Source organism: Lepidothrix coronata, unplaced genomic scaffold, assembly GCF_001604755.1.
Source record: "Lepidothrix coronata isolate B3197 unplaced genomic scaffold, Lepidothrix_coronata-1.0 Scaffold186, whole genome shotgun sequence".
Lineage (NCBI taxonomy): Eukaryota > Metazoa > Chordata > Aves > Passeriformes > Pipridae > Lepidothrix > Lepidothrix coronata.
In genome coordinates, this window is record NW_016690366.1 from 385909 (window position 1) to 407912 (window position 22004).

General features: G+C 40.2%; 1 protein-coding gene across 16 annotated transcripts in view; it reads left to right on the forward strand.

Moving 5' to 3' along the window:
• The window catches only part of ATP2B2 (ATPase plasma membrane Ca2+ transporting 2), a 410039-nt gene that overhangs the window by 233602 nt on the left and 154433 nt on the right, over nt 1–22004 (forward strand). For all 16 annotated transcript variants that reach the window (XM_017830953.1, XM_017830962.1, XM_017830965.1 and 13 more), the window contains one exon: nt 731–1226. In XM_017830953.1, the coding sequence (XP_017686442.1) occupies nt 1028–1226 (199 nt within the window). In that variant the 5' untranslated portion in view covers nt 731–1027. The remainder of the gene's footprint in view (nt 1–730; nt 1227–22004) is intronic.

A 22004-nucleotide genomic window follows, 5' to 3' on the forward strand; every position in this document is an offset into this window, starting at 1 on the left:
CGGGGGAAAAAAATGAAAATAAAAAGGGGGGGAAAAATAAAAGAAGAAAAGAAAAAAGAAAGAACCCAGCCCCATCCTGGGTGTGCTGGGGACAGGACCCAGTGGGTGCCTGGCTGAGGAGGAGCTGTGGCTGCTCAAACCCAGCCACCCCAGTGTTTTCTCTTTGCTGGCCTGTGCTCCCTTGCACAGAAGGCAAGGCTGCAAGATGTAATGTATTGAAATGTATTCTGCAATTGTAACGATGGCTCTAGTTTTTTCCACCAGTCTCACTCTCCTTGCGCTGAAAGACAGTTTTGCTTTAACCCATTATGAAAACTAGTCGTGTTTAACCTATTTGTGTCACCTCTCAGCCTTTATCAGGGGCTTTGTTCTGGTCAGAGGACAGGCTGATGTAGCTGTATGAAGCAGAGCACGTACCGGGAGGTGTATCCTGCATGCCGGACTAATCGCTTACTTATTAATATTCATGAGTCATCTCATTTAGCGGGTGCTCTTGGGACTTGATTAAAGTGAGAGACACCGCTATTGGTGCTTTAGCTGTGGAGAGCTTTATCTAAGGCAGAGCTGGTGTTATCCTTGCTGTCGGTGCTGCAGCACCTCACAGGACATCTCACACAGCCTCTCTGAAGTGACAAGTCCACCTGCCATGACAGACTAAATTTGAAAAATCACCTTTTGTAAAGCGCTGTCGCACACTCCTGTAATGAGTCCTTTCTGCTTGTTCCCAAAGGTCCCGAGGAAGAAATGACCATGTAGATTCCACAGCTTGGGTGCAACATAATGGGAAATGGTGAATGGAGTGGAGCTGGTCTGCAGCCTTGAAAGCAGCCATTCTGCAGACCACTAGTCAGTCAGGGACACCTTGCATGCCAGAGGCATCCTCCAAATCCTCCACGTCGCTCGCCGGACACACACTGGATTCTTTTTAATTTCTTAAACCGGAATTCAAGATTCCTCTCCTTCAATTTTTAAAACAGTTTTAAGATTGTAATCGACTACAACGAGCGGAGCAATACAACCAGCCACGATGGGTGACATGACAAATAGCGATTTTTATTCCAAGAACCAAAGAAATGAGGCCAACCATGCGGGAGAGTTTGGGTGCACACTGCAAGAACTGCGCTCCCTCATGGAACTCCGAGGGACAGAAGCAGTAGTAAAAATTAAAGAGACATATGGGGAAACAGAGGGGCTCTGCAGACATCTGAAGACATCACCAACAGAAGGTAAGGACTTTTCACTTCACTTGAATCGGGGAGCTTTGCATGAGTGCTCCCCAGATAGTGAAAGGAAGAGGTTTTGATTCGAACCTGAACAGAATTCTCATGGTGCTGCCATTATTCCCCAAAAATAATAAAACAAGAGTCTTCGAAGAAAGAATGTAGAACAGCCTAGCTATAGCTGAAGCTGGCAGGAGAGTAAAAGAGGTGCTGTTTGTTCTAAGAGCCATTTGCACTAATTCTTCCTTAGAAGGCACACACAACATCAGCACGTGTTTTATGGCATTGCAGACTTTCACATATATGCTCTTGGAGGTAAGGAGGTGCAAAGTAGTTGCTTCAAGAGAATTTCTAGGTGTTTGGGCCTCTTGAGAGTATGAAATGACCTTTTGAGATGCACCTTATGTTACCTTGTAGGTCATTATGAATTATATATATATATATTTATAGAGGTAGCAAATCTTCACTTTTACCACAGATAGTTTTGCTTAAATTATCAGTCTGATTGTGTCAATATTTTTATTAGTTGGACTTCTATTGTATGTATAATGAAACTCCTTACTTTCTCATGTTTAATAATACCAGTCATAACTTTTCAGTATCTGTTCTTCTAAGTGTTTTTGAAGTTGCCTACCTGGTCACCATTTATTAGTCTGGTTTTTTTCAATGCTCATGCCAAATATGTCCCCATAAAGCGTTGACAGTGGTGGGATGTTTCCCCTCCTCAAGCAACTTTCCTGATCATGAATCTTTCTGTTTTAGTGCAAGTAAAATTCTGCTTCATTCTAAGAATTCTATTTTCATCACTGTATCTCCAAGGAATAGTAACACTTTAGGAAATTAAACAGTCTTTCAGTCTATAATATTTCTCTAGTCTTGTAAAGTAGCCAAGATGTTCATTTTAGGCTCTTTTCTTTTTCAAGAAGATAGAAGTCTTGGCTTTGTTCCATTCTCTTCTTTCTAAAATTAATCATTTAGTTACCTCTCCTGTTTAAATGCCTCAAGAAGTCTTGAATTATTGGCACAATCATAAACATGTCAATTGTAGTGTGATACTATAAATTACACCAGTTGAAGGGTCCCAAAGGAGCAGCTATCAATGTCTCATCTGCAAGAAAATTCTTCACACTTGATCATACACAGCCTCACTATTGTTTAACCTACAAAGCTGTGAACTGCACCTTTTCAGCAAAGGATTATCAAGCTGATTCTGTATGAAAACGAGCATCCAGCTTCAGTAGCACTTCAGCAGTCCCATGCAATCCTGTATTCCAGAGTAACTAGTGGCAAATGGAACATTGTGTAACAGATCTCTCCCTTTTTCTAGTCTTGCCCAAATATCTGATCTGCCAGACAGGCCCTCTTTTCTTGCAGGGAGATTGCTCCCAGGAGGAGCACTGAGGTAGGAAAAGGAGACCCTGTCACTTGTCTGGGATTTGCAGGTGTCCCTCAGTCTTTCAGAACTGCTGTACACAAGGGAACCAACTCCTCAGAGAACGTGCAGCAATTCTGACATATTCCTGACACATCTGGGGAGTGCCAGACAGAAGTGCAGGATCTCTGTATTTACAGGACAGAATAAACACCGGTTTATAAATATCTCACAGGGACTGAGCATTTTCAGTATCCCTCAGCCTTTGCAGAACATCAGAGTCTCAACCTGGGTGAGCCGAGTTCACTGTGGTGACTCGACTAAAGCTTTGCCAACTCATTCTACTGGTTACCTGGTCAATGTGAACTTCAAAGGAGACTTTAATTGCATTATCTGTTCAAGTTATGACATCAGGGAAACTTAATTCCTCATATTGGAACAGAGCATATGGATCCAAGTGGCGTGGCACGCTGACTCCAGCAGTAATCTATATCTGATACTGCAGATAAGGTAACTTTCCTCTAAGCATTACGTGCACTTCATCACTTGTGCATTAGGGAAAAACGTTTCCAGCTTCAAGTGGCAATCAGCATAGCCTTAGAATCGTGAAGACTCTGCTCTGGGTTTTAATTTTAAATTAGATGGCATAATAGGGATTCCCACGCCAAGTTTGCATCTTACTTTTACTTGTTTGGCTTGGAAAAATTGTTGTAGGAGAGAATCTGCCTGAAATATGTCTTGTCAAACTTGGAAATTTTCACTTGAGAGAAAGTATCCATAGCAGAAAAACTTTGAAGGCTTATGACAAATATAGGCATATGTTTAGTTCTAAGTCCTTACCCATTATTTTTCTTGTTTCCAAGCTCTGTGAAGAAAGTTAAAATACAGTGAAGAGAATATTCTTGAAGATGTAACTATTCTTAGAGGAAAGAAACATAACCATTTCTTATGTGGAAATGGACATTTAATATAAAGCAGAAATGATTTGCAAATAAATTATTGACATACATGGTTTTATCTTTTGGTATTTGCAGCAAACCTCCACAATTTGCTGCTATGCCTGAACATCACTTTTCCAACCAACATCTTTTTTGGTGGAGCACAGTTAACTGAACTTCCTTTGTTTTTCATATTTTGGTGTGTTGCACCTCTTACAGAGTGTTATGGGGAGTAATGGAATAAGCATTACTGCAGGACACTTCTTTCAAGGAACCAAGTGAACTTTTGCTGAGCAAGAGTCCTGAGTGAATAGGAATGAAACAGCAAAAAGGACCCTAGAACTTAGTTCTTCCTAGGCTTGTAAATTCTTTCAGAATTTATCTTCCAAAGTCCTTGTAATTTTGTGGGATATGGCTGAAGCAGTTATTGGAACAGGGGAAAAATGTTTCCTGGCAGCAGGCACGTTATAATTTGGTAAAATGTGGCCTAATCTGAATTTACTGGTTTACTCAGTATTTAGAAAATAAGTAGTGAGCCCAGAGTTTACTCAGCAATTCATTTCTCATGTTAATATTTGATGTAGCACCTATGGATCAGTAAAATCCATCACTTACACTCAAAGTGCCTTTAGAAACTCCTGTTTTAAAGGCTCTGAACTTCTCAAGGTAAGACATATGTGTAACTCAAATGTTATTTACACTGTTGTGAAGCTACACTCACCAGTGCTTTCTGAAGTCCTGTGTTAATTTAGTGTGGAGCTGTAGAAGCCTGCTGAATATTGAGTAGAATAATATTTGCATGCTGAATGAATTAATAATATTATTATGGATTACAAGTCTTCAGACTCTTCTTTAAATTTTCTTTGATTGCTTCTCCAGCTATAGATGCAGTGTGTATCCCAGCTCTCAGTTATGCCTAAGGGATTTCCTGCATTAAAGTGATTATATTAGAATGAAAAGCTCCCATTTAAGTGCTCATAGAAAGAACCTCCTTACAATCTATGGAGGTAATTTATATGAAAAAATACAAATATGCGTCGACTTGAATTTCCTCTAAAAATATTTATATTCAGATTAGTTTCACTTTCATTATTCCAGGAGTACAACAAATAAGCAGAATCTAGCTCTGTCTCTGCAAAACAATGTTGGATTCCCCCTTGGGCAGAGCTGTGATGGCAGTTGTATAATTTTCCATGCAGTCGGAGTCTTCGAGGCCCACTGGAGCATCAGTGATACCTTATAAAGGACAGCTGGGAAAGTGTGAGGAGTTGGTTGGATGAATCCCAAATGAGGCTGGAATCCACTCTTTCCAATGCTTAACTATATTTACCCACAATTTTATAGAGTACAGACCAATTTTATTTTCATCTGTATTCCCTTCATGTTATAAAGATGTTTATTTCTTATAGTATTATTATAGTGAATTAACTTCCATGATTCCTTGCTTAAAATACTTGAATGCATTAATTTCCAGTGTTGAACCTACTTTTAATAGGGAAAATTGAAAATAAAAAGGGTTTTAGCTGTAGGTCTCTTAGGATACTGTAAAAAGGCTTTCTGGAAAGACACAGTATCAATTAGTAGTTAAGTGATAATATTTCTAGTGCAGAAGTTGACTTTTCAATCCTTAGAACCGCCCTTAGTTAAAATAGATGCCAGAGAAGTTGCTTTCTCTTTTCAAAAGCATGTTTGTTCTGTGGGAGATATGGACTGAGTATCTACGAGGCCAACTCTGTATTTATTTTTTAATTATTGCAGTCTAAAAAGCCTTTCACAATTATAACTATGAGGTAAAAGACGAAGAAAGACTGAATACAACAAAACTAACCAGTTACATTTTGGTACTCATTAGTTTTGGTTCCTTACACTTGCTTCTATAAAAATGCACCTTCAATAAATTACTCTTTTTGGAGGTTACTCTTGCTGGTCCATACTGAATTGCACTTAGGTGCAGCAACAGATATGTAAGGAACTTAGAAAGAAATTGGGAAAGGAATGAAAGGTACTTGAGTCAGACAAATATAAGTTTAAAATAGAAATATAAAATAATGGATAGCCAGAGACTGAAATTTATAAAACCACACTGAGCTTTACTTTATGAAAGTAAAGAAACTGGCAATAGCATCGTTTTTGTTGTTGTTAAAAGAATACACTTAATCATGCATAAACCACCAAATACTATCTGTAGAGTTCAAGATTTTCTGAAGTTATTTTAAATTTAAGGTTAGGGTGAATATTGTTTGACCGATTATGTAATTTTTTTTAGAAAGTAAAATTGCCAGCTCTCCGAAAGTAGATTTTAAGATTTTCTTTGTGATGTTAAGCTGCAGCACTCTCTGGAAATCTTCAAAGCAGCATCTTGAAAGCAGTGTAAAAGCAGACCCGCTCATCCTCTCTCCGGATCACCACACTGCCTAATTCCTTATTTGTGGTGTCAAAACATCTCTTGTAGTTCAGGCCAATTCGCCAACACGCCCAGGCCAGAAGCCAAGCTCCAAGTACATGTCTAGCCCTTATTTGTACATGTTCTCTCCACACAGAAGGTTTGGTTTGAACAATGAAAACAGCCTTCCCCATGAAAAAAAAAGCCTTCAGCATTGTCAGAGCCAAGGTCTCAGAGGGTTTTTTCCTGCCTTGCATGGGAAAAAACCCGCAGACAAACTTTAAACTCATATTTCACCTAGTTGTTCACGCAGCACCAAGTGTGGTCGAGCTGGTGGGAACTTGTAATGGCTTGGCATTTTTCTGTAGGCCATCAGTGAACACTGGTTGCCCCCTGAGTGCCCCAGCGTGCTCTCAGGGATCTGTGCCTGGCAAAGTGACCAACACTTTCCATGAGAGGCTGGCTGGCTGAGAAGGAATTGGGTCCTGGTTGCTCCTTCATTTTGAAATTACTGACACGGATCCCAGCTGGGTTTGTGGTGCCTGGAGAAGAGAAGGCTCCAGGGAGACCCCGCTGTAACCTTTGGGTGTTTGAAGAGGGCCTATAAGAAAGCCTGGGACAAAACTTTTTAGTAGAGCGATAGGACAAAGGGTCATGGATTTAAACTGAAGGAGGGTTGATTTAGATTAAATATAAGGAGGAAGTTTCTTACAATGATGGTGATGAAACACTCGATCAGGTTGCCCAGAGAGGTGGTGGATTCCCCATCCCTGGAAACATTCCAGACCAGGTAGGATAGGGCTCTGAGCAACCCAGTTAAAGATGTCCCTGCTCACTGCAGGGGGGGTTGGACTAGACAACCTTTAAAGGTGCATTCCCACCCAAATAATTCCATGACTGTATGATTCTATACCCTTTATCTCTGAGGGCATGCCTGGGGAAGCTGGAGGGGTGCCTGACTCCTGGGGATGAGTGGGAAACACAGGAAGGGGGCAGGCACAGAGCATGCACGGGGGCCTTCCTTTCTCCACCCTCCCCACTGACACCCGAGGGCTCCTCCTGCCTCTGCTCTCTCCACAGGGAAAAGCACTGGAGCACTTATTGCTTGCTCTTTGCAGCTCTGTTCCATGGGGAAACACTGGTCTGACCCAAGTCCCACTGAACACCATTGTCACAGTAGGTCTTCCAAGACTGGGAACAGATGGAAAAGATCTGGGCGAGGTGGTTGTGTGTTAGTAGCTCATGTGAGGCAAGGAGGTTTGCTTTGGCTTACAGAGCTACCTCGAAGTCCCATCCCACAGGCCTGGTAAAGCTGTAATCCTTGGCCTAGCAAGGCTGAAGTTGGCTCCTCTGTCCCAGCTCATCCATCAGCACAGTGCCATGCAGATGCTCACCAGGGGTTTCTGCACTGCACTCCTGGGACCCACACGAGCTCTGGGATTAGAAGGAATGGCTCTGTACATTTGACACTCCTGCTGTAGGCAGTATGTTATATATCCATAAAAATCATATCTATATGTTTAACTGTCTGAAAGGAGTGCATAGGGCTTTCTTGGCAACTGCACTTATTTTCCTTATCTAATATTTCCATTGTTTGTACAATAGAACAGCAAACATTCTTCCAAAGGTTACCCAAACATAAGCATCTCAAATGAATGGCTTAGATTTTTCTAAGTGATAAGTACAATTTCATTGCTCATTTTGTTTCTGGGTTTTTGGCATGTTGTACCACTTGCTGATTTACTTTGGCTTTGTTCTTTTTCTCATGGAAAAATGGAGGGATATTGCATGATGTATTTTCCCCATAAAGCTTTTAAAAAAAAAATAGTTTAAATACCTGCTCCTTTGAGAATCCTAAATGGCTTGCAAAAGGGTTCTCTCTGTGTGATGGGCATTGCTTAAAAGTAAGGCCAGGAAGGGCAGACAGTGAGTGACTATCTTCTGCCTGTTGTATTCAGGCAGCATCAGAGATTTTCTGAGGCCAGTGCTGATTTATTTATGTGATTATCCAGGACATCATCTTCCCCTCCATGATTATCTTACCTCAGCAGGTGCAACGCTTAGAGAGGAGGCTATTTTTATGCAAACTGAATTCCCTTTTCCCTCTAAGACAGTACATTAAATGCATGCAGGCATTGTGTACTGCCCACAGACATACCTTCTGCAGTTGTACCTCGGGTTTGGATGAGCAGAATAACAAATGGCTGTGAGACTTTGCACCTATTTTGCACGGGACTAGTGTTTGTTCATTGTAGTTAACTCCATCACAACTACAATGTGTTGCAAGTCAAAGGAAAAGGTCTGGCCCAGCAACTTTCCATAATTCTTTCCCTCTTTGCGAAGAGATTATCACAGGTTAACATTCTCCATAATGTCCTGTGCCAGAGGTTTCTCCTTGATCTAAATGCAATGATGCAATACAGTAAGTCAAACCTTTCTTTCAAAATTAATAAGGGATGGAAAGCGTTGCCACGATATGGGGCAGCTGATGAATCAGTAACCTCATACTTAGAAACAGTGGTTTGGGTTTGTTGGCATACCCAGCTCGTTCCTTGTGTGAACAATATGAGGCCAGACCCTCAGCATGATGGCAATGGTGTATATGATGATGGGGGAAGTAATCTTTAGATTCCATGAGCGCCGCTCGTGACGTCAGCTCTCCAAACTGCAAAGTGGGATTACGTGGGTGGTGCTCCCTCGGAAAAAGGCAATCAGGCCTTCGCTTGGAGGATCAAAGAGGGGCTGTTCTGTCATGTGAGCCTTCACACACGTGTATCACAGTGGGTTCTGTGCTGGGAAAGGCAAAGCTGGAGGTTTAATCGGTGACAGCGAGGAAGGAACCGAAAGGAGGAGCGAAGCTGCTGAGCTGGGCTGCGGCCTTTCCTTCCCAAGGTGCTGGGGAGAACCTGTGTGAGGGCAATAGCACTGCAGAGGGAAAAGAATCCTCGGTGAATACCTCACTTCCATTGTATTGCAGGGCTTAGAAATCCATAAATATATGGAGCCTGTCAGCCTTGAGTGAGAGCTGATTTATCTTCATTTTGTTCTTGTTTGGAGAAAGCTGCAGGAAGAAAGCAAAGCCCATTATACCAAATGAATAATCCAGTCGATGTAGCCAGTGTGCCCTTGATGAAATTAAGCTTTGTCTTTGCAATGTATCAGAGAGAGTGAAGGGTTTTTTCTCCTTAGTTTGTCGGTGCCCAATGAAAACAAACAGTTGCCATGCAGTGGTTTTGTCTTGTTGTGACTGGCCCTGCCAGGAGACACAGGAGCACAGCTCTTCGTTTGTTGTCTCAGGTGATGCTTAGAGGAGTGCAAAAAAGTGCTCCCTTTACAATGCCACCTTAGAATTTAAAGATAAAACAGTTACCTGCATCTCTGTTGGGCATTCCCAGATGTTTTGCCAAGTGCCACTGCTGGCAGTGGTGCTGCTTCCAGCTGAGCAGTGGAAACTGGAAAATTTTGCTGCTGAAATCTCTGTAAGGATCACCTGTGGATTGGAGAGATGATTCACAATAGTGAAATTTTGAATTTATTTTTTTTTTCATTCAGCAGTGCATTTCTGTGTTTTCGTGAAAGGGGGTTTTGTCATCTTTTGAAAGAGAAAAAGCATTTTGGAGAAAATGGGGCAGTGCCTTCAAAGTGTAAGTTCAGTAGTCCTGCAAGTAGAATTAACATGACTGAATGGTCACTTTTCTTTTCATGATAACTTTAATCAACAGACTTGGGATAAGAACAGTGTTAGGTGCAATAATGAATTCCTGCCTCCTGTCCCTTTTGCAATTGCTACTTAATCCTTTAAATCTAGACTGTTCAAATTTACTGTTTCCTTTTGTTTTCCAAGAAGTCAAGGGTTGGCGGTGTTTGACATGCCTATTTATAAAGATGAGTGGCAAACAAAGCCAAATATGTATTTTTGGCTGTAAACTCAATGTGCTTCCAAGACAAACATATCTGCATTCCCTCAATACTGATTTTCTTTAATGTGATGCATTTATATATTCTTGACTTGCATTCTAAGTATGTTTAGAAATTATTTCTACTCTGTCTCCAGTAATTTTTTTGCACATCTATCTAGATGTTCTAAAAACTATGCTTCCAGATCCTGAAAGATGTAAGGAAAAAGCAAACCTCCCCACACACCCTGAAAAATTGATGATTGCCCCTGATATAAAGAATCTATTTTCACAGATAATAGAAGAAATATTCTGGCACAGCTTGCAGCATGGTGTAGTAACTTCAATTTTAACTTTTAAAGAAGAAAAAAATCCTTTCTGAATGCTCATTATAAGTCCCATTCCTTGTCCTTGCCTTGGAGCAATGCATTTCTATGTCCCATCCTTATTGCCAGTCCCAAACCTGGCAATGCAGCCATGGATTATATTGAATGCAGAGGATTTTGGTAATGTCATAGAAATAGCTGGGTGTATGTAGCTGCTATTTCTGTCACAATAACATTTACTAGCCCTTGTTTCCTCTTTGCTTTCAAACGAAATTCTTCAGGGACTCTTTTCCTGTGTGGACTGGGAGCTGAGTGAGTTCTGTTAAGACTCGAAAACCTGAGTTTCCACAGGCTGTGCTACTCCTTTGATTATTCATTTTGCATTTGGTGTCAATCTCTCCTCCCCACCACTTCCCACAGCCGCCTCTTTCAGTAGGGGCACAGCTTAGGTACAGTCCTCTAAGGTACAAAAAACCTGAAGAAATGAGTACTGGGAAGGAATATCAACTAAATTTATGGAGTAGTTCAAAAGCTGTCATGTTTCTTTTCTTCTCATTAGCATTGGAGATGAGGAGAAAAAAGGGAATAGCCCACTCTTTACTGAAGGGCTGCAAAAGGAGAGCTTACCCTTGAATAAGGTACAGAATAAGAGAGAATTATCCTAAAGCATTCAGTAAGTGTCCTATTAACTGCAGCAGAATTTCCCTTTGACTCCCTAAATGAGGCCCAGCTCCCTGGATTCTCTAGGCTAAATGCTGTTTGCTCAGGCTCATGTCAGCATTAATGCAGGAAGACAAATGTATGGGAATGCTCTGGAATTGCAGAGCAACTCCGGAGTTATAATCTTAGCATGAGCGGTAGTCCAAGCACCCCAGTTAATTCTTTGCTTAAACAAGACACCAAACCCACTTGTACTTTTTTTTCACCGTTTTTGCAGCAGTTTCAAGCATTGACCTAAGTTTGGAAGCTGGGGTGGCAAATCAGGGCACTCTTTGTTGTTTGGACGAGGTTGTCCCCCCCTTTCCTTGGCACAGGGTCTCAGTTTTAAAGGAAGGATGAGTCTTTTCTGAGCCACTAGTGTTGTTTTTTTTTTCTGGTTTGCTTTTGTTTGCTTTTTAATCACACCCTGAATAGTTTTTGCCCTCATTAAAAAAGCCCTAAAGTAATAGGCATTGTTGCATTACATCATCATTCTACTTTGCCAGTAGGGTCATGACTGGTTTTACATGGTTAGCAGAGGTCATCCAGCTTAACCTCTGCAGCCAAAATATATGCCTGTTCTTGAACTGTAGTGTCACAGGTGACTTTTAGCCCATGGAAACCTTGGTGAAAATCCCTCCCATTGGTGATAATCAATCCAGAGGTCAGGACAGTGGTGAAGAGATCAGAGCGTGTGATTTTCACTATGCAAATTGTTTAGTTTTTACTTACAGAAAAACCTCAAACCCCTTTAAAGCCACCCTTGTTTTCTACAGAAGTATAGTGTAAATTTGGAAAACTGTCCAAGCATTGAGGCACAGCTGGCTCTGTGCACCTCTCACGTGGTGCTCCTTTGTTCTATTGTTTTCTCAAGTCAGTGAGTTTGGGTGGCTTGAGCAGTGCAGGGACAGTCTGACAGAGCTCACCCTGCCTCTCAGCTCAGTAACCAGTTAAGTGTTCAGAACAATTCCTTTCCAGACCTCAGACATAATCTGCTGAAGGAACCACGGGAGTAAATTGTTGGTGATTACCAGTGTTAAAGGTGCATGAAACAGGAGCAACATGGTCCTACATGAGGCTGTTCCAGGAGAGCTTTAGCTGGCCCTAGGAAGTTAAATGTGCTTATTTTTTGTGCTGGCCTCATCAGATGCTTCAAAGCTACAGGTGCTGAAGGACTCTACGAATAAATTTTAAAAAGTTACAAGATAGCTAAGGAAAATGGTATAAATACAGCATTGGTTTTGTTCCCAAGGAAGTCTCAGTGATTGTATTACACCTTCTGCTGCTTTACTTGCTTATAAACATGAAACCTAATCTGCTCCAACCCACAAAGTAAAACCATAACCTGAAACCTCAGAAGTGAACTGTCATCCAACCCCCCTGTGCTCACTGGGTCACACAAGGGATGTGCACAGTATGTTGTATTACCAGAGAAATGAAAACAGTCTTAGCTGAGTAAGTGCCAAAGGTCAGTTCTGTTTTCTTCTATGAGTTGTTCCTGGTTGGTTCTGTTTTAATGCTTTAGCATAGCTGAATTAATTTGCTTAAATAGGAAATATCACATGGAAGAAGCCATTAAGCTCAAATTGTCTTATTCACTGTTTTGAAGTGACCTCTTAGTAGAGGACAAAAAAAGCACCCAGTTCTTTAACATCTGTGTGCACCACTGCTCTAAAATACTGTATGGAAGCTGAGAACGAGCCTGTGTTCATGTTTGTGCTGAATGTTCAATCAATATCTTTGAAGAAACAGAGATTTTTTTATTTTATTTATTTATTTTTTTTTTTTGCCTTCAGTTCTGAAGAGTGTGCATGGTGAGAGATCTGGAGAGTTTGAAAACATGTAAAAATAACTCTTGTAAAGATAACTGTTTCAGCATTAGCAACAGATGGAAGACTCTTAAGGTAAAATCAATAAGGTTGGGGTTTTTTTTTCCCCCCCGAACCTACATATTATTTTTAATTCCTGATGTTAATCCCTGCTGTTTAACAGGGATGTATCACAGTGGCCTGTTTTGCCATGAGGTGCTGGCAGTGCTTTTTGCAAGGGCTGACATGGATGTGGCCGCAGCCGGCAGCTGAAAACCACGGAGAAAAATCCAGTGGGACTTGCTGTGCTGTGGCAATCAAAGCCATCTCCTGGACGGGAAAACTTTGGTGTGTGTCCTGTTCTGCTCTCTCCTATAAATCTTCCCACACTCAGCAGCTGCTCCAAGGGACACTTCACCTTGCCCTGTGGACCTGAGACATCCCTGTGGGGCGATGCCAGCCCTGCTCCTGGGAGTCCCTCGCCACCACTGATGTGGGAGGGTGACTCCTGGCATCCTTCCCTGGAGAATCAACCCAGTGCTTCTGCAAACCTGTCATCTTTTCCACCTAGTCATGTTCATGCAAACTGTATTTCAAAGGAGGTATTTGAAATGAATGCCCTGATTCTGGGACCCAGTTCGCAATCCCCTGGACTTCTTGCTAAATCAGGTCGCTATTTCATCATGATTTAGGGGAGATCTGCCTCCCCCTCTTACCTTTATTTTGAGCCATTCAATTTGCATTGTTGCTTAAAAGTCTTGAATTTCATTTAGGGGCCTCCTTCAGTCTTCGTAAAATCTTTATATCTTCCTTAAAAGATTCAGTTGCATGAGGTTGCCAGGATATCTTTAAGAAGAAATTTTTTCCAACTTCCTTTGAATTTGGGAGGTGGAATGAGGGGAACGGACTTAGGGTTGTTTTAGTTTTGAAACGTTTTGCAAAAGTTCATTCTCTTGTTAAAAATTGATAACACCTTTTAGCTGCCTGGGACTGTCCATGAAAGTTGTGGCAGCCTTGTTGGATCAACAAGTGACTGGTTGTGACTCATTGGAACAAACAACAAAATCTCAAGATATTTAATGTCTAGAAGGTATTTATTCATATTGCAAATTATCCACTTTTTTTTCTTGTGCTATTGAGCAGTTGCATGTATTGGTGTGAGTGGTCCATGATGATAGAAATGTTGCCCTGATAAATTTGAGTAGTCTGGTTGCCCTGCTATGAATATCTGTATTTTCCACATTTAAACTTCAGTTCCCTCCTGTGTACTCTTCCATGCCTGAATTTATGCTCATAGACAATCTGAAACAATAAATGCCAAAGTTCTAGACTGTCATGATTTCACACCAAGCCATTCTTTGTTCAGTTTTCTTTGCTTTCTTCCACTGCTTTTTGACTATGTAATTTCTTTCCAGATATGTATTTCCTTTGTTGCTCATTTGCTTTTTGGTCATCTCTGATTTTTTTTTAATTTTTTTTTTTAATTCTTCTGCTTCCTGGTGGTCTTTCTCAAAGATCTCTAATTTTGAATTGGTTATGAAATCATCCTTGTGGCCTCAAGCAGTTCCTCTTTTATTAGCAGAGGTTCCTCTTCAATGCAAAGATTTTTTTGAGGAGACCCTGTACTGTCTAGTATTGCTCAGGTTATGCAGTGGGCATTTGTCCTATGTGAACTTGGACCTTTGGGCAGAACTGCATCTTCTTTATCTGCTCTTTCCTATTTTTCTTTCTTGAACTTGGGCCTTTTGGCACAACTATATCTCCCTTTTCTGCTTAGGTTGTTCTGTAATGGTGGGGATCAGTTTAACATCACTTGTACAACAGGTGGATTGTGACTGCATTAAGTATTCTGGGCAGCAGATTTAATGTTGACTGTTAAAGACAAAATAGCTCAGGATAACTTTGAATAAATATCTTGAGATATTAAATACAGCTGATAGTTGTGAGCTGGGTGTGTGGAATGAGTAACTAGATGGTCTTCTGTGAATGCATGTACCAGTTCCTAGCTGGAAGTGTTTTAAGACTAGCAGTTGTCTTCAAACGGGGCTTGTGGCTTTAATAAAATAAAAAAGAAAAAGAGAAAAACCACAGCCAAGCCCAGATTACACAGTGATTTTCATACCGTTTAAAATTATATCAGTTTTTATTTCTGAGTCTTTGAAAAAAAATTAAAGCTGTTCTTTGCTGGGAAGGCTGTCAAGAAAGGTATTTATATAAGAAATTAATTTTGAAAACTTCTGCCAGTTTTCACTCCGTGAGATAATTCAATGTAAAAGTTACAGGCTTTTCTTTCGATATTTTCAATGACAAGCAGGTTCAGCTACTTGTGTTTGTGTTTTCAGACATGCAACAATTGGGTTTTTTATGTTCTGGCCCATCACTTAATCCTTATTTTGTTCAACCCAATGATGAAATTTCTATTTCGTCCTTAAGTAAGATAATTTTTTTACTTTGGGCATATCACAGAAATTTTAAATACTTTTAAGCAAAGATATTTTTAATTTAACATTTAAGGTTGTTATACAGCCTTTTTAACTGGCCAAGTTTTATAATATTGTTAAAGTTATTGGATTTTGGTGTTTTGACTCCTTAATCTACTGTAAGAATCCAGCTAGTCAAAGAAATCAAGATGCAATTATTAAAAAAAAATAGTTGTCAAAAGACTTTAATAACATGATCATTGTTTTTGATAGGAAAAGATGGAAAGTGATAAGGTATAATATGAGCAGGTACCCTTCTGTTTAAAACATCTTTGTTTAAAGTCAACTGTTTCCTGCTTAAGGCTTCACTATACTTCTGAAAAATTGCTCAGGGTAATTTTGGTTTTGAGAACTGTGAGGAACTCTGGAATAGCAATTTATAGAACCTTAATTAGTTGTACTGAGTTCAGTGTGTAAAGCAAAGTAAGCCAGAGAGCATTTCTATTGGTGAACAGAGACATTCTCATAAGAGCTCTTTACAAATCCAAGTTTGTAGTGACAGCTTTGTTTCTGCCTGAAGAAAAGTGCTCCTACTTTCCCATTCAGTGTCCACCATCACAAAAGACTAATTGTACATCAACCTCAAAAACTTATCAGCATAAAATGAAAGGAAAAAAAATAATAATTTAAAAATAGCCAAATGTGTTTAAAAATGCCACAGCCTGCAGTGCACTGGAGGTGTTATGAAGGCTGGGAAAGCAGAAAAGGAAGTGTTAGGAAGTGAAAGTGCAGCACCACTTTCTAGGATATGGGTAATCCAAGGATTCAAACACGTTTCTAATCAGCGTGAGCTGCGAGAGCATTTACAGCACGTGTTGGCAGGAGTAAAGACTAGATAATAGTCTGGCACTGAAGTGTTCAGCTCAGTACAGAGTAGCCTCACTGGAAAGCCAAACACTGGTTTATTCAGTAATCCAACAACTCATTAAAGGCAGTTGGCAAGCACAGCTAATTAACGAGCATGTCCGTGTCTTCTCAGAGGTGAGCACCTGACGTTCCATTTAATATTGAGGCAGTATGTGTAAGTAAGGTGAGCTGGCAGGCAAAATTAATTAATGCATTCATCCAGTTTACCAAAGGCTCCAGCCTTTATTCTATAGCTTGTGCTGTGCTTGGAGATGTTTAGCAGGGAACGTGATGGCAAAGTTCCCCCTGCACCAGTTTTGGTTTCTGTTTGGCTGTTATTTACAGGGGGTAAAAGCAGCCCAGCTCATGCAGAAAGAGTCCATTTGCATGATCTTCTCTGCTGTGGGTGTAATTAATAGGGGAAAAACTGTTGAGGCTCTTTTGTTGGTTGTGGTGGGGTTTTCTGTGTTGTTTTTTTTTTCTTTTTTCCTTTTTCATCTTTTTTGGCTTAACTTTTAAGACAAAATTGCCTTTCCAGGCACAGCCTGTTAAATGTACAGATCTAACTGGGGGTTTGTAACTGTGACCAATGTTATGATAGCAGGGCCCTAAACAGTCTGTGGAGTTCAACCCAGACATCAATGCTGCTCTTAATAGCCAACAGAATTGCCCAATATTTATTCAGATTAACTCTTTTGTACAACAGGGCTGGGTCTAAGGTGCTCACTAGGGAGGAGAGAGTGATGCTTCTGGAAAAGCAAACTCTGTCAAATAAGAGAACTAAGTAGACCTAGGCCTTTATGTGCAACTGTGTTTATCATCATCAGACAGGATACTGCTTGTTAGTTACTACCTAAGAGTTCATTCACTTGGATCTGCTTTCCTGCTGGGAATCTGTTCCAATTCACTGCTTGAGGCTGCTGTTCATACTCATCCTTCTGGGCAGCCTGTTGGAATTTCACTCTAATCCCTTTGAGGGGAGGGAAAATGCAGAAGTTTCAGTCTACACAAACACCCAACCATTTGACCTTTCCCTAAATCTCAGTCAGCAACTGATAAATGCCACCTTGCCAGCACCTGAAGAGCTGACAGCTTTGCTGCAGTTATTCTAATGAAAGAACCCTAAACCACCAATTTACCTGAATAAAGCACTGAGAGTGCCAGGCTAGCAGGCTTAGAGGAAAATTTTCAGGTGTGGATTAATTGTATTAAAAAGTATGTCTGACAGGGGTAAAATGGATCTTCCTCAGTGTTCTGTTGACTCAGTTTTGTGTGTTCTGCTCCGTGTAATTTAATAGTTGTCAAACATCTTTGATAATTGTTTCTTGCTTCCAGTTTGACTTCTGATGTCCACAAATAAATACAAATTTTTTTCTTCAGTTCAGGTGTTTATGTTTAGATGGAGCGAAAATTTAATCTTTCACTCAGAATATCTTCTCTAAACACTGATAATGCTAATAATGTTGTATATATGATGTTTTTATAGTATCTAACTCGGAAAAGTAACATTCTAAAGTGAGCATGATTACAGTTACTCCCCTCTTTCCATCTATCTTCTGGCAAAAAAACCCCCTAGAATCTTTAAAGGCAGCAGTAATACTCCTGGAAAAGGAAATTATTGAAATGCTTAAGAATATTAAGAACTTCTGAGAACTAAAATTGAAACGAATTTTATTAGAAGATATGCTAAAAAAAAAAAGATTAATCAATCAACAAACCATGTTACCATTTCTGACAATTAAAAACCTGAAAGATTCTCCTTGTAGAAGGAGAAGGAAGACAGGAGCCATAAAGGACAGATTAGATTCCCAAATTATTTCTTTTCAATGCAGAATATGAACCACAGTTCTTCTAGAGAACGTGGGATATTTAGAAGGCTGGATTGACCAAACTATCCTCATTTGGGGAATACTATGTTTGAAGGAATTGTCTACAAAAATATAGGTATGCAGAGCAAGGCAGAGGTGACTTTCATTTTAAATCTTATCGTGGTCAGTACCTATAATGGATTTGTTTTTGAACACGGCAGAGATGGGGCTGCCAAAAAAAAGAGACAGCAATGTGCATTTCAAACACTGGAAATATTGGCCTGATTTTATAAGGTAGCACTTACTCCTAATTCAAATGCTTGTTCTTCATAAGCTTGAGCTGCTTTACACAGAAAGGAACATATTTTACTGTGGCTGTTGTGTTTTTTTCACCCTGACACAAAACAGGTTCCTGGGACAAGGTTCTGAATGAGCTTTTTTGTCATAGAAATATTGGAGATGTTCCTGCAATTCAAAAAAGGCTGAAGGGAATTAGAACAAGAGTTAGAGGTTTTATAACAGACAGCAAAAACAAAACCTGGAACTGCTGTAAACTGTGAGAGTTAAACTAACATCTGGGAAACCCCAAACAGGCACTGTGAGATGACCTGCAGGCAAAGATAATATTCAGTTCTGTGAGTTTTCCACTGCAGTAGGGTCTGGGTTTTGGTATATGTAAACCTGCATCAGCCACCAGATCAAAACAGCGATTTCCATGGTAAGAAAGCTCTGAGAGTGATCTATGAATGAGATCACACCTGAGTAGGCTTTTAAACTTCAGAACCTTGGGTTTTCGTATCTAAATTTCAAGCTCTGGCTAGTGTAGAGCAGGGAGGCATTAATTCTGGAATACCCTGTTTAGAGGAGGATCAAGTAATGTTTGAACTACCTTTGACTGGGGGTTGCCTGCATTGCTGAATAACTTAATGTTGGCTGGCTGGGAATGCTTTGTTTCCATGTGCACTTTATTGACCTGTAAATGGAAGGAAGACTCATTTACAAAATCCATTGCAGCCCACATCAATCTGCTTTAAATTTCATAGCAGCAGGTGTCTTTGAAGTAATCCAAGTTCTCAAACCAGTGCGAGCACAACTTGGGTTGTGTTTGGCTTGGAACAAGCACAGATCTAGGAATGGATATTTCTTCTTTTCATAAACAGAAAAGGGGGACTGTCTGCCATTCACAGATCAGATTTTCATCACATGGGATCAGTGGGGCTGGGGTAGTTGTATTGCTGAGATCTGGAAAAATCCACTGCAAGTGCGGGACTTCAGAAATAGGTTTTTTTAAGTCCTGCCAGCTGTTTAATGCTAGTCTAATGCTTTGTATCTGAAAAGGCTTCAAAGGAAAAATGGACAAATTACATATCTGCATGACTGTATGGCACTGGTTCTCAAGATGTTGTCATTTTTACTTTGTGGTTTTGTAGAGAATAAGAGGAGTGATGGAAAACTTTAAAGTTTTCCAACCTTCAGAGATGTTAATTGTTACAATGGACAGACTCAGCAATGTGGTGATTAGGAGTTATTCTCAAGAGACTTTCCTGGAAGAAGAATCTTGTATTTTGACTGTTTTGTTCAGATCGTATTCAAAATTATGTTTTTCACCTGTTGTTTCAAAACTAAAAGTGGTTTTGCTTCCTTCTTTATTCCAAATAACTGATGAGTTGCTGTGCTTTCCGAATTTTGTTTTCATGGAGAGATGTACTGAGTTTCAGAGCTGTATATTTGTACTGCTCTTCTAGGCATCAGCTGCCTCTGTTCAGCCAAAATTACACACAATATGGTGCCTTCCACTTCTGGCTGTTGTCTTGCATGGACAAAAACTGTGGCAAGCTGTGGCTTTCACTGCAAACGTTCAGTCAGCTGAAACTTGGAATGGTGAATTATAGATAAGTGCACCTGAGAGGGTTGAGGTGTTTGTTCCCGGAATTTTATGACGAAAAAGATGCCCGAAGAAAATTGTGCCTTTAATAATTGAGAAGTCTGGGCTCAGCACGGGGTGTCCTTGACATGCATACCATCAATATTATTGCTTGATGTCGGGGGATGTCTGGGACACTTTCAACTCGAATACACCTGAGGAAGCTGCAGGACTCTTCTGGAAGGCAAAAAGTGTTTTTGTGGAGTCTTTTCAGAGTATCCACCTATGGCAGCTTGTTCGTTCTTGAAACTGGAGAGACACTGTGCACAGCGTGTGTTACCACAGGGATTGCTTTTGGATCAGGTGTTTCAGTGTTGGAACAGCAAAGCACTTTTAATGCCACTCAGATTTGTCCATATTCGTTCTGTTCGAGCATTTTGCTAATTTTGTTAGTCAAGTAGTGACTAGTTATATTCCTCCAATAATATTTCATTTGTGGGGATCAGTATTTGAAGTAATTTATATGCAATAGTTCCTGGCTTAAACTCAGATCATGGGTTGTGTTGAAGGGAAGGTAGAAATGTCACATTTTCCATTAAACTGGAGAAGTAATTTATCTGTTAGGATATGAAACATAAATCTTGCTTTCTTTCACACAAACATTTCAGTTGTTTATTAATAAGGAAAGTATCATAGATTTGCATTTTACTACAAAATATGGAATTATTTTAAAGAAACCCCTACAGCAATATTGGAAAAAAAGTAGAGAATAGAACCCTTATGGATCATTCTTAAGCCTTGCTTGTTAATATTATTAGCCAGAGTACCAGCAGGAAAGATGAAATCTTTTCTATTCCATATTCAGCCTCAACATAATTACCAGCAACTTAAGGCAGGTTATTACTGCTAGATTCAGATGGCAGTTCCTGTTCTTGAAGTGTTAATTCTGCACATGTGCAAGGTTAAATTCTGATGGATCCTGCTTTTGTTTTGTGATGTATTCCCTAAATCCTAGTTGTTTAGAGGCAAGAGACAAAGCAATATGTGAACAATGTGGTCCAAAGGTGAATATAGTTACAGATTCCAGTGCAATACTTGGGTGTTTATCTTTTCCACACTTCGTAATAAAAAAGATTATTTGTTCAATAATTTCCAGGAACAACTTACTATTATTCTAGTAATTCTTAGCTTCAAACTGTGGGCAAAATTCCTGCAGAAAGCCTTTTATGTGGAAAAACGATTGCCCTTTGTGTATTAGAATCCATGTTACATTTGATGATAACAATGTTATCTTTATTAAATGTCCTTGTTGTACCTTTTGATTTATAGCCCTCTATAAATCCTCATTTTAAAGTAACCTATGATTCTGCCTCTGATCTGGTGGTACTTTAAGTGCTCCAGTGCTGCTACTAAAATGTGGGCTAAAATAATAGAGAGTTCCAGCTGTAATCCAAAACACAAAAAAACAAGAATCACGGGACATGGAAATTTTGGGAGATCAGTACTGAACAGGCAGCACAACATTTCCTGAGGGGGTTCTTCTCGTGGATTTTTCGTGTTCTAGGACACTGTAATTTTTATTGCTTTCAGCACTTTGCTCAGGTGTTTACATTGAAGGACACTCTTTGGAACAAGGAGAGGGTGTCTAAGGCCAAGCTCTGTCTGGGTTAGATGCTGCACTTCAGAGTGAAGGGTATACAGGGCATGGGGAGGCATCTTTGCTTCATCCAGCACAAGCCTGTGATGGATGAAGCAGGTGAGGTGGTTTCAAGCTGGCTCCATGTCAAGGTTCCAAACCTCACCACGAGAGCTTCCCCCGCCCCCAAAACCAAGGGAGAAGAGAAAAAAAAAAACAAGAGAACCAAAACGAGAGAGAGAGCTAAAGCAATATATATATATATATATATATAAATATATTTACACTTATATTACATTTATATACAATTGAAAATATATGTGCGATTTCAAAAGGGAAGGGGGAAGGGAAAAAAAGGAACAAAACCAAAATAAAATATACACGATCAATAGCCCAAGATTGATGCACTCCGTGGCACTGGACGAAGGGAAGGAAGGCCCTGACTGAGTGTCTTCAGGAAGGAAGCAGGAAATTCTCTATTGCTACTAAAAGTCCTCATCCCAAATGTCATTTTTTCTTGCATAACAGGAGAGTTTAAAGAACTGAATTGAATGCTGAAGAACGAAACAAATGCAGAGATCCCTGAAGGAAATAGAAGTGCAGGTGAGCGTGGAAAAGTCTTGTCCATGGCTGGGAACAGCTGTGGGAGAGGCTCCAGCACGTGCTGAGGATCTGACAGGGAAGAGCTCCCTCACAACACTTCCATGGATACTCATGAAGGGAAAACG